Here is a 12,148-nt window from a genome sequence, read left to right on the forward strand (position 1 = left end):
AGGAGAGCCGGAGCTTGTGCCCGAAATCGGGGGAGCCCTGCCGCGAGACTGGGGACCCCCGAGGACAAGAGCATCCTCTCCGTGTCCCCAGGGCGCCTGCCAGCGAGGCTGCACACTCCTCCGCTCTCTGGAGACCCCAAGTGAGCCAGCCAGGAGCCCAGATTTCTTATTTTTGAAGCACCCTTTTATTGATTTTTAGAAAATGTTTCCAGGGGCTCAGTCAGTGGGGCATGCGACCCTTGAATTCAGGGTCCTGAGTTCAAGCCCCATGTTGGGCGTAGAGATTATTTCAATAAAAGAAGGAGGAAGAGGAGAAGGAAAATAAACAAGGGCTTAGCGGATACAAGGCTTTCTTCTGGGAATAGGAGTGGTGGTTGAGAACACTGGAAACGTACTGAGCGGCAGGAAATACTATATTATACATGGTATCTTTATTATTTGGCATCTGTTGCTACATATACATCACATATTACATGTTACATATATATACACATAGTGTACAAAGCTGTAATATTGTAACTGCAAAACTGTGTGCAGTTAATTATGTGAAACTATAATGTAACACATAACACGTTACACACATAAAACATGGCATACAGTATAAAATGGTACAAAATATTACAAAACGGTTAATTCCGTTATATGAATTTCGCCTCAATGAAAATAAAGGGGAAGAAGAACTAAAGTAAAAGCGCCGTGAGCTCCAGCCTTTAGCGGTGTCCGGTCCCTGCGCTGCGGAGCCCGGTTAGCTCCTGACACCTCCGGACGCGCAGCACCCGCCGCCGGGAAGGTGCTCGGCGCGGCGGGGCGGGGCCACACGGCCCCAGGGCCCGCCCCCGCTGCCGTCAAGCGGCCTGAGAGCGTTTTGCGACAGGCAGCGGAGAGCGGGCAGCCGTCGCTGGCTCGGTTTCCGGCGGGGGCGCGGGGCCCCTGGCTGCCACCGCCGGGCCCGCTCGCTTCTCACTGCGACCCCCGGCTCCTGACCCCGGTAGCGGCTCGTCTGTGGCGAGAGAGCGGGGGCCGGCCCGGCCCTGGCCTGACCTGCGAGGTGACCTTGGTCGAGTCCCCTGCCGCACGGAGCCCGTGTGGCGCGGGCCTGTCAGAGATCCAGTTCTCCAGCGGTCGGGGACACAGACCTAGAGCGGCCTCACAGGCTGCCCCGTGGCAGGGGGAGCGCCGGGCCGCCTGGGAGAGGGGCGCGGGGGAGCTCGGTGGGGGCGGGGGAGATGCCCCTGCATGTGAAATGGCCGTTCCCCGCCGTGCCGCCGTTCACCTGGACTCTGGCCAGCAGCGTCGTCATGGGCCTGGTGGGCACCTACAGCTGCTTCTGGACCAGTGAGTGGGCCCAAAGCCGAGGCAGAGTCGGCCACGGCTCTCCACGCCCAGCCAGAGTCGGGCTTTGGGGTTGTGGGCGTGGGTAGGGCCCAGTTTGGCTGGGGGGAGCCCTGGGACCCAGGGAGAATGAGGCCAAGACCTCTCCCCACAGTTCGTCTCTCCCTCCAGAGTACATGAACCACCTCACCGTCCACAACAAAGAGGTGCTGTATGAGCTCATCGAGAACCGAGGCCCAGCCACGCCCCTCATCACTGTCTCCAATCACCAGTCCTGCATGGATGACCCTCACCTCTGGGGTACCTGGCACCAGGGTTCTGGGCGTAGGGAGGCGTGGTGAGAACCCGGGAGGGGGCCACACAAAAGCAGAAACAACTCACCTCTCACTGGGCTCTGTGCATATCCCTGCGCCCACGATGAAAATAGGATTGGTGGCCCCTTCAGTGTCCTCTCAGAATATGACTTGGTAAGGGCTTCAGAAATTTGGAGGGACCGAGGAAGTGAGGAAGCAGCTGCAGGGCAAAGTCTGATGGCTGGTACTGTGTCGCATCAGGCCTGTGGACCCCTCCATTCTCTAAACTGTGGAAGGTCCCACAGAGTATTAAAACAAATCCGAGAACCATAGGGTATCTTGTCAACGAAGGTGTGGGCTGGAGGCTGGGAGACCCGTGTCCTGCTTCCAGGTTTGCCCCAGGCCGAGTATGTATCCTTTAACCAGCCTCATTTGGGAGCCCACTTCGCCACCTGGAAGTTCCTGCTCTGCTGACTTCACAGGGAGCTGCTTGGCTCCAGTAACCCAGATGGCTGGGTAGAGGGGTGCCCAGAGCTTGTATTGATGGATTCGGGAGGTTAGACTGTTGTAGAGCTCATGGGAAGCTAGTTAGTCAAATCAGAGCCTTTCAGAGCTCACCCCGGCCACTGGGCACAGAAGGACATGTGGAGTGCCATAGGCAGACACCAGGAGACCAGGAGGGACCTTTTAGAGGCACTCAGCAACCGAGACTACTGTGGTGGCAGCAACAGTGGAGCGAGAGGTGTAGAGGAAGAGGCAGTGGCCAAAGACACCTGCGGGTAGGCAGGCTGGATGTGGCGGCGACTAAGATGTGGGTGAGGGTGGGAGAGAGGGAGGAGCCAGGGAAACGGGGCTGGAGCCCCAGGGACGGAAAGACGCTGCTTGCAGCCCCAGGGAAATGGTAGTACTGCTGCCTCTGTTCCTCATTCCCTGAAACTGGGTGACAGAAAAAGATGTTCCCTGGGGACAAGGCAAGCTGGGCCATGAAGCCTTTCCTTCTCTAGGGATCCTGAAACTCCGCCACATCTGGAACCTGAAGTTGATGCGTTGGTGAGGAGGAATGGGCCCCTCACAGTGGGCCTGGCAGGCCTCACCCGTCTCTGCCCAGATTTGCCCTCCTCCTGCTCTGCCCAGGAGGCGGCATCCAGCAGTACAGGCAGGGCACGGGGTGGGGTTCCGCAGGCTCTCCTGTGCCTCCTTTCCACACTGCCGACGATGTCAGGCATCATGTTGGGGGAGGGCAGGGAATTAGGGTACAGGGGAGGCAGAGGTGACTGCATCTGTCCCTACTTCAGGACCCCTGCGGCCGCAGACATCTGCTTCACCAGAGAGCTGCACTCCCGCTTCTTCAGCTTGGGCAAGTGTGTGCCCGTGTGCCGAGGTGAGCTGGTCCTCCAAGAGGGGCTCGTGGGCCAGTGCATGCAGGCTTCCCTGCTTTTCTTCAGAGCGGGGACTGGTGGCCAGTGCTTTCGCTTGAGCAGTCCTAGGAGTGGAGGGACCCTGGTGGGACATGGAACCTGGGCACAGAGGGAGCCAGCGGCCACTGCGCTGCTAGTGTGAGTACCAGTTGCACCGTGTGGCTGCAGAGGGGGTACTGGCTGCCAGAGGAGTGAGGGCCTCGTGGAGAGCACGCGTTTCCTGGGACTGCCTGAGGGCTGTGTGAACCCGGGACTGTGGCATCAGAAGCCAAGGGGGCATCGTCCGCAGCTGAGAGACTCAGCGAGGGGAGGGTGGTGTCATGGGTCTGCGGTGGTGGTGGCCTGTGCTGGAAGCCGCCGCATTTGGGAAAACAGGCTTGCAGGGTGAGGGATACTGGGAGCCTCAGGAGGTGGGGACCATTTTGATCCCCATCCTCCAGATACAGGCATTTGGAGGAATTAAGCCGCTGGCCCAGGGTCATGGGGCGAGAGGTGGCAAAGCCAGGATTTGAATCCAGGTTGCCCTTTTGTCTGGGGAAGGACAATATTTTCTAGGCAGAGTATGAAAGGAAACGCATTCGAGACGCAGTAAGCACATGCCAGGCCCTGAAGAGGTAAGCGATAAATGTAGAAAATATAGCTTAGAGGCCAGCCAAATGTGAAGGTTCTGGAATAATCGTGTTAAGAATTTTGGACTCTATTCTGTCATCAGGGCATTGATGTGCTTCCTTATGTGGTTCAGAGAGAAACCATCCCTGCCGCAGCGTGGCTGGTGGGGCAGGGGGAGCAGAGCTCAGTGGAGGCCGGGAGCCCAGGTGGAGGCCAGGAGCCCAGGTAGGGGCGCGCTGGCTCATTCCGGCAGCAGCAGACCATCATAGCTGCGCCTCTGGAGCCTGCTGCGGACAGCTGGGGGCAGAGTAGACAGGACTTGTTGACAGACTGGGTGTGGGAAGGGGTAAGGAAAAGATAGCTTGAAGACGACGCTAGGTGACATCTGATGACACTGAGCCACTGGGAGGATGGACGGACAGCAAGCAGCGTGGTGTTGTGTTTTGCACATGTTTCATGGGAGGAGCCTGTCGCCCGAGGAGGGCAGCAGTCCCAGAGGCAGTGGGATGTGCAGTTCTGGAGCTCAGAAGAGCGCTCGGGCACGTAGTAGGGACTCAGCGACGAGCGGAGTTGCAGAAGTGGAGGAAAGATGGCAGCGAGGGAGAGCGGACGGCCAGCAGGCGCTAGGGTGGCAGCTTAGAGCGTGAGCAGGGGCAGCAGGAAGCCGTGGCCAGGCAGCAAGGAAGCAAAGCAGGGCCCCTTGGCACTGGAGAAGCCTCCAGGGACCCTGGAGAAGCCATTTCTGTGAAGTGACAGCCACAGGAGCTGCCAGGGCCAGGAGGGAGGGGGGATAGCAGGGGTGTCCACCCCTCCCAGAAGGTCTGTTTCGAAGAGGAAGAGGGAGGAGGAGGTAACCGAAGGGTGTCAGACGTCAAGGGAGAGTTTCTTACTTCTGCTGGGGAAACGCAGTAAAGTAACCTCAAAAAAATGAAGGGCTTTTAATGAAAAGCTGCAGCGCTCAGGTCCTCAGATCTGCTCTTTGGAGACAGCAGCTTTGAGTGCTTGCACTTCTTGCTGCGTTCGAAGGCTGCTTCCTTTCTCCGAAACAGGAGCAGAAGCTACGAGCGTTGCGGCTAGTGCCCGTGGCATCGCGTGATGGGAACTCTGCTCAGGTGCCTAAGTCTCAGGTCCTCCCTTCTGCAACCTCACACACAGGCTTTCTGTGTCCACATCTTTTTTCTTAAGTTTTATGTATTTATTTATTTTTTATTTTTTTTAAATTTTTTATTTTATTTATTTGACAGAGAGAGAGATCACAAGTAGGCAGAGAGGCAGGGAGAGAGAGGAGGAAGCAGGCTCCCTGAGGAGCAGAGAGCCCGACGCGGGGCTCGATCCCAGGACCCTGAGATCATGACCTGAGCCGAAGGCAGCGGCTTAATCCATTGAGCCACCCAGGTGCCCCTATGTATTTATTTTTTAAGTTCATTTATTTTTTTAATGGGGTGTCAAACTCATGACCCTGAGATCAGGAGTCACATGCTTTTCCGACTGAGCTACCCTGGCACCCTCCACGTCAACTTCTTGTCTTGTTCTGCTTTTTGCTCTGCATCTAAGTTTTATTGTACGGTTAAAACCAGAAAACTGGGGGTGCCTGGGTGGCTCGGTTATTTAGGTGTCTGCCTTCGGCTCAGGTCATGATCCCAGGATCCTAGGATTGAGTCCCACATCAGGCTCCCTGCTCAGCGTGGAGCCTGCTCCTCCCTCTTCCTGCTACTCCCCCTGCTTGTGCTCTCTCTCTGACAAATAAATAAATAAAACTTAAAAAAAAATCTTAATTCTCAGCACCTTCAGTGAGAGAAAGTGGACAGGGACAAGCTACTTTTTAAACATACGTGACGTGGAGCGAAGATCTAACAAATTGTGTTAAAACAAAGGAAGTATCTGGCTTACTTGGCTTCCGTGTTCCAAAGTACTCCATTTCCCCCCAAGTACAGGCCTTATGATGTGAAGTATCAACGTGATCTTGGACAAGCCATGCAGGCGAGCAGAAGTAGCATTTGCAGAAGCTAAATACTCACGTGTTGTGCCAAAATCATGGTAGTACTTTTCCCTTATTTAAAATTTCTCTCTTTTTTAAAAAAAGATTTTAAGTATTTATTTGAGAGACAGAGAGGGAGAAGCAGGCTCCCCAGTGAGCAGGGAGCCTGATGCCGGACTCCATCCCAGGACCCTGGGATCATGACCTGAGCTGAAGGCAGATACTTAACCAACTGAGCCACCCAGGTGCCCCATCTATATGTTAATTTTGTATCCTGAAATTTTATTAAATTCATTTATTACTTCTAATAACTTTTTGGTGGAGTCTTTAGTTTTCTATGCATAGTATTATGTCATCTACAAACAGAGATAGCTTAACTCCTTCCTCGTCGAAATGGATGCCTCTTGTCTCTTTTTCTTTTTTTTAAGACTTTATTTATTTGAAAGAGAGAGGGAAAGCGAGAGGGAGAGGGAGAAGGAGAAGCAGACTCCCCACAGAGCAGAGAGCCTGACGTGGGGCTCGATCCCAGGATGCTGAGACCATGACCTGAGCTGAAGGCAGAGGCTTAACCCACTGAGCCACGTAGACACCCATTTCTTTTTCTGGTCTGATCGCTGAGGCTAGGATTTGCGGTACAATGTTGAATAAAAACGGCAAGAGTGGATGTCCTTGTCTTGTTCCTAACCTTAGAGGAAAATCTCAGTTTTTCCGCATTGAGCATGATGTCAGCTGTGGTCTGTCATAGATGGCCTTTATTATGTTGAGTTATGTTCTCTCTAAACCCTATTTGTAGGGGCGCCTGGGGGGCTCAGTGGGTTAAGCCTCTGCCTTCAGCTTAGGTCATGATCCCAGGGTCCTGGGAAAGCCCCACATCGGACTCCCTGCTCAGCAGAGAGCCTGCTTCTCCCTCTCCCTCTGCCATTCCCTTGCTTGTGTGCTCTGTCTCTCTGTCAAATAAATAAATAAAATCTTTTAAAAAAATAGGAAAAAGTAAACCCGTTTTGTTGAGAATTTTTATCATGAACAGATGTTGAATTTTGTCAAAATGCTTTTTCTGGGGGTACCTGGGTGGCTCATTTGTTAAGCATCTGCCCTCTGCCTTCCGCTCAGGTCATGATCCCAGGGTCCTGGGATCCATCCCTGCATCGGACTCCCTGCTCAGCGGGAAGCCTGCTTCTCCTTGTCCCACTGCCCTTGCTTGTGTTCCCTCTCTCACTGTGTCTCTCTCTGTCATAAATAAATAAAATCTTTTTAAAAAATGCTTTTTCTGCATCTATTATGATTGTATGATTGTCACCCTTCATTTTGTTAGCGGGGTCTCTAGCATCGATTCGCAGATACTGAACCATCCTTCCATCCCTGGAATAAATCCCACTCCACGGTGGTGAATAATCTTTCTAACGTGTTGTTGGATTCAGTTTGCTAATATGTTGTTGAGGGTTTATGCGTCTGTGTTCGTAGGGCTGTCGTCCTGTAGTTCTCTTTTTTTGTAATGTCTTTGGTTTTGGTATCAAGCTGATGCTGGCCTCACAGAACGTATTTGGAACCCTTCCTTCCTCTTCCATTTTTTGGAATAGTTTGAGAAGAATAAATATTACCTCTTCTTTAAATGTTTGGCAGAATTCACCTGTGAAGCCATCTGGTCCTGGACTTTGTTTGTCGGGAGTTTTTTGATGACCGATTCAGATAATCATTCACTAGTAGTTGGCCTGTTCGGCTTTTCTGTTTCTTCCCGATTCCGTGTTGAGCGTGTATCTCTTTCAGGTTGTCCAACTTTTTGTCGTGTAATTTTTCACGCTACTCTTGGGGTCCTTGGTGGATCTGTGGTACCGGTCGTTCGTTCTCTTTTCTTGCAGAGTTTAGCTAGAGGTTTATCAATTTTATCTTTTCAAAGACCCAGCTCTTGGTTCCATTGATTTTTTTTTTAGTCTATTTCACTTATTTCCACTCTGATGTAATTATTTCCTTCTTCTAGTAACTTTGGGCTTTGTTCTTTTTCTAGTTCTTCTGGGTGTGAGGTTAGATCAAGGTTTTTCATGTTTCTTGAAGTAGGCGCGTGCCGCTCTGCATTTCCTTCTTGGAACCGCTGGCGGTGTCCCAGAGCTTGAGGAGCCTTGTACTTTAGCATGATTTGCATTTCAAGTGGATGGCGCGATCGCACACGTGCGGTTTGGTGGAGATGCACGGGGCACTGCGAAGCCCCCTCCTACCAGGGAAAGCTGTGCCGCGGAGGGGAAGCGCTGCTCTCGTGATGCCCTGAGAATCCGCCAGGACAGGCTGCTCCTCAATTCCAGCCCCTGTGTGAGCTGCTGGGCCAGGTCCCTACTGGGCTGTCTTGAGTCGAGCCTCCTGGACGGCTCTCTAGCACCTTCTAAACACTCGGCCTTGCAGAGAACAGGTTAAAAGCCCATATTCTGGTGCACTGACTTGAGAGCCCCAGTGTCTGTCTCCTCATCTTTATGGTGTGTCTCTCCCTCCTTGACGAGGCGGCCCGTCAGTGTCCGCTCCACGGGCAAGGTGGAGATTCTGGCCACGGGGTCAGAGCGTGTCCCCACGGGGCTCCCAGCCGAAGGCCAGCGCATAGCGTTGGGCACCCGTATCTGCACGGTTGCGCATTGCCAGGCCCCCTGGGCTCAGTGTCAGGGTCTCCAGGTGTCTCCACGGTGGGTGTTGTTAGTCTCGGGGGTACTTAAACCCCCCTTTTTTCAGCCTAGCGAGTTTGACTTTTTCCCGGCTCTCAGTGACACCGTATGTCGCATCGACGTTCTGCCTTTCCCAAGAGGCTTCAATAAGGAGAGTCTAGTTTCTGGGGGAGCCCTGTGAGGGGCGAAGGGGTGAGCTGGGAGGGAGGGATGGTGGAGGCCGAGGGCTCAGGCGGGGCTGGGAGGTCTCTGGCCCAGCCGAGACTGCAGGAAAGGGTTGCTCTGTGGGGTCTGGGGCCCCGGTGAGGCTGGGAATCACGAACAGACTTGGTTTGCTACCGCAGTGCCCTCGGGGCCGGGGTGGCACACGGTAGGCTCACCCCAGGGGTGGTGCACCCCAAGGAGAAAGGCTACAAGAGCTGGCGGAGAGCAGAGCCGGTGGGGAGCAGAGCCACGGGCCGGTCTGCGAGGGCGCACAGCGCCCGTGTCCGCGGCGCAGCGGGCGGGGCTGCGGGGGTCTGGCGGGCAGAAGGTGGGCTTGGAGGCTGCTGGAGGAGTTGCCAGCTCGGAAGTTCAGTTGGAGACGGTTGGAGAGAGTGATGCTGCCTTGTCCGTGACGGGTACTTGGAGGGTTAGAGGGCAACAAATGCTGTCGTGGGCCCCAGGGCAACCGTGGCTGAGTCCCCAGGGCCAGTGATCAGAGGGTGTCCGCGTGGCTGGTGCGATGGGGATGAGGGGGTCCTTGAGCTGCCAGGGCAAGGAGGGCGCCCCGGCAGAATGGCGACCGATGGTGCGGCCTTTTCTCGGCAGGAGACGGCGTCTACCAGAAGGGAATGGACTTCATTCTGGATAAGCTCAACCACGGGGACTGGGTGCACATCTTCCCAGAAGGTCAGTGGTGCTGGCGGGGTTGCGCACACCTCTGGCTCCCCAGCCTCACCCCTGTCCTGTCTCTCAACAGGGAAGGTGAACATGAGCTCCGAGTTCCTGCGCTTTAAGTGGGGTGAGCACTGCTGCCCGGGGGGCCTGGGATGGGCGTGTGGGTGCGGCGGGGTGGGGGGGGTAGCGGTGGCACAAGGGCTCGCCTTGCGGAGGAGCCAGACCAGGGCGGTTGGTCTTAACTGGACGCGGGCAGCGGTGGCTTTGCCGTAGGCTGGCGCCAAAACTCTGCTTGTGCCAACGTTTCTGCCTCTCCCTGGGGCAGGAATCGGACGCCTGATTGCCGAGTGTCATCTCAACCCCGTCATCCTGCCACTGTGGCATGTCGGTGAGCATCCCACTCGGGCCGAGGCTGCAGCCTGGGGGTGAGGGCAGGGAAGGGGGGCCTTCCCTAGGTTTGGGGAGAGTTGTACTGGGTGGCAAGGAGAGGGACCCTGGGGTGGTGGGGGCTGGGGCTTCCTGTGTTCCCAGGCTGCCCTGCTCCACCCCATGCCTGCTTCCTGGCCTCTGTCTGTTGTGCTGCAGGAATGAATGATGTCCTCCCTAACAGCCCGCCCTACTTCCCCCGCTTTGGACAGGTGGGTAGGGGCTGCTGGCCTTCGTCTGTCTGTCCTGCCTGCCATCTGCCTCTTGTCTCTTAGCACCACTGAGGCCAGATTCAGCCGCAGCAGGGGGACCGAGTGGAACAGAGAGAGAGGGACTTCCTGGCATCGAGGCCGGTAGAAGGAGAGCAAGAGGAGCTAGGCCAGGGGGCGGGGGGTGGGGAGCCCCGAGGTCTGCGCAGGACAGGACACTGCGTTTTATTTTATTGTTTAAAAGATTTTATGTATTTATTTGACAGAGGGCGAGCGAGAGAGGAACACGAGCAGGGGGAGTGGGAGAGGGAGAAGCAGGCTTCCTGCTGAGCAGGGAGCCCAATGCAGGGCTCGGTCCCGAGACCCTCGGATCATGACCTGAGCCGAAGGCAGATGCTTAACAACTGAGCCACCCAGGCATCACCAACCCCCAACACACACAACCTTGTTTTAAAGAGGGAGCGTGACCATGAGGGAGCACGCAGCAAGTTAGGGGCAGGACTTGGCTTCTCGCTCTCGGGGTGGTTGGGCCACAGCTTGTTTCTGTCACCCGCTGGTGGCTGCTCTCCCCGCAGAAAATCACGGTGCTGATCGGGAAGCCCTTCAGTGCTCTGCCTGTGCTCGAACGGCTCCGGGCGGAGAACAAGTCAGCTGTGAGTTGCCTCTCTCCCCCGTGCCTTCCCCACCCGCCTGCCCTGGGCTACCCTGCGGCTGGCGTGGCCTCTCCCGGCACCCTCAGCCTCCCAGGGCCCCGGGCCAAACTGCCCAAGGCTCGCGTCCTTCTCCTCAGGTAGAGATGCGCAAAGCTCTGACCGACTTCATTCAGGAAGAATTTCAGCGCCTGAAGATGCAGGCGGAGCAGCTGCACAACCACCTGCAGCCCGGGAGATAGGCGGCAGCCTGCCCAGCTCCTGCCCCCCGCCTGCTCCCTCTTGGAAGGGGGCGGCTGGCCCCCAAGCCCGGGAAAGAGGCAGCTCGGACCTAGGACTCAGCCGCCTGCTCTCAGTGCTGCCTTTGGGTCCTTGCACGGCACAGGGCTCACCTGGGGGACGGACTGGTGTTTTGAGGTCATGTACATTTTTTTAGACAGATTTGTACATAAGCCCTGGCAGGTGTCCTGTCCTCGTCGGCGAGCATGCCCTCCGCTCTGAGCCGCTTCAGTGCCAGGAAGCGTTTCAGCTGCTCCTCCCACTTGGGCACGAAAGAAAGGAGAAACTTCGGCGGGGCTCCTCTCTTGCCTCCAGGTGTCCCCTTCCAGGGCTGGCATCAGGACAGAGGGGACTTGAAGGGGGGCAGGCGGCCGGGCCGGAACTTTGGGTCCATGAGGCCCGTGGCCTGGTCTTCTCCCACCTGCCCCGATCTGGGAGCCACTCACCACCTCCCCAGGGCCAGCCTCGTCCTCCTTCTGCCCGCACTTCCCACAGGCGTCGGGTCCTCGGGCAGGGGCCAGCCCTGGGCTGCAGGCGGACGAGCCGCCTTTTGCCAGAAGTGGAGCCTGTGGCAAGGGGCTGAGACCCTGTCCCTTGCCTGTGTGCGGGGGCCAACCAACTGCTCTGTCTTCCACCTCCCTGGCATCCCTTGAGTCCCATGGGACCTGGGTTTTCATGTTTTGTAACCAGTAAAGCATCTGTGTTGTGTTTTACCTCTGGGTTCTTCACAGGGGTGGGGTCGTGAGGGGGCTGCTAGACAGGAAGGCTGGACCCTTAGAGCAACAAGGGTCCTTGAGCACACCAAGCTCTCACTGTAAACTTCAGTCATTATCGGGGTGTCTGGGTGGCTCAGTGGGTTGTATCCAACCTTTTTAAGATTGGATTTTTAAGATTGGATACACGCGAGCACACACGTGCACACACGGGGAGCGGCAGGCAGAAGGAGAGGGAGAAGCAGGCTCCTCGTGGAGCCGGAAGCCCGATGTGGGCCTCGATCCCAGGACTCTGGGATCATCACCTGAGCCGAAGGCAGACGCTTCACCGACGGAGCCACCCAGGCGCCCCTAAAACTCTTGATCTCAGTTCCGGTCTTGATCTCAGGGTTGTGAGTTCAAGCCCTGTGTTGGGCTCCATGCTGGGCTTGGAGCCTACTTGGAAAAAAACAAAACAAAACAAAAACCTCAGTTATCTGTAATGCCCATAACAAACTAGCAAAAGTACGGATTAATCTTTTTTTTGCAAAGGAGGCAGAGCGAGCCTAATGGCCTTGATTCAAAACCCAAATCTAGTAAGGCAGGGAGAAGCAGAGAGCAATTCCGTCCTCTCCAAGCTGGTTCCCGGGAGGGACAATGTCTCCAAAGGGCCCAGCAAGCCACTGTGAGCAACACACGCTGTGAGGTGAGGTGAGGGGGGCCGCCTTGGCTGAGCTCGAG

At 55.9% G+C, this 12,148-nt stretch overlaps 1 protein-coding gene across 2 annotated transcripts; it reads left to right on the forward strand.

Annotated features, from left to right (window-relative positions):
* Positions 1-864: 864 nt before the first annotated feature.
* Positions 865-11,428, forward strand: TAFAZZIN (tafazzin, phospholipid-lysophospholipid transacylase). Of its 2 annotated transcripts, XM_045995779.1 has the most exons (10): positions 865-1,335; positions 1,504-1,632; positions 2,630-2,675; positions 2,921-3,006; positions 9,083-9,163; positions 9,234-9,275; positions 9,477-9,539; positions 9,737-9,789; positions 10,362-10,439; positions 10,577-11,428. In XM_045995779.1, the coding sequence occupies exons 1-10, from the start codon at positions 1,227-1,229 to the stop codon at positions 10,676-10,678; spliced, it is 789 nt and encodes a 262-aa protein (XP_045851735.1). In that variant the 5' UTR covers positions 865-1,226; the 3' UTR covers positions 10,679-11,428. The 2 variants fall into 2 exon arrangements, with proteins under 2 accessions (XP_045851735.1, XP_045851734.1); XM_045995778.1 differs by lacking the exon at positions 2,630-2,675 and having other exon boundaries at positions 9,083-9,275.
* The last annotated feature ends 720 nt before the right edge of the window (positions 11,429-12,148 follow it).

This window comes from Meles meles, chromosome X (assembly GCF_922984935.1).
Source record: "Meles meles chromosome X, mMelMel3.1 paternal haplotype, whole genome shotgun sequence".
NCBI lineage: Eukaryota > Metazoa > Chordata > Mammalia > Carnivora > Mustelidae > Meles > Meles meles.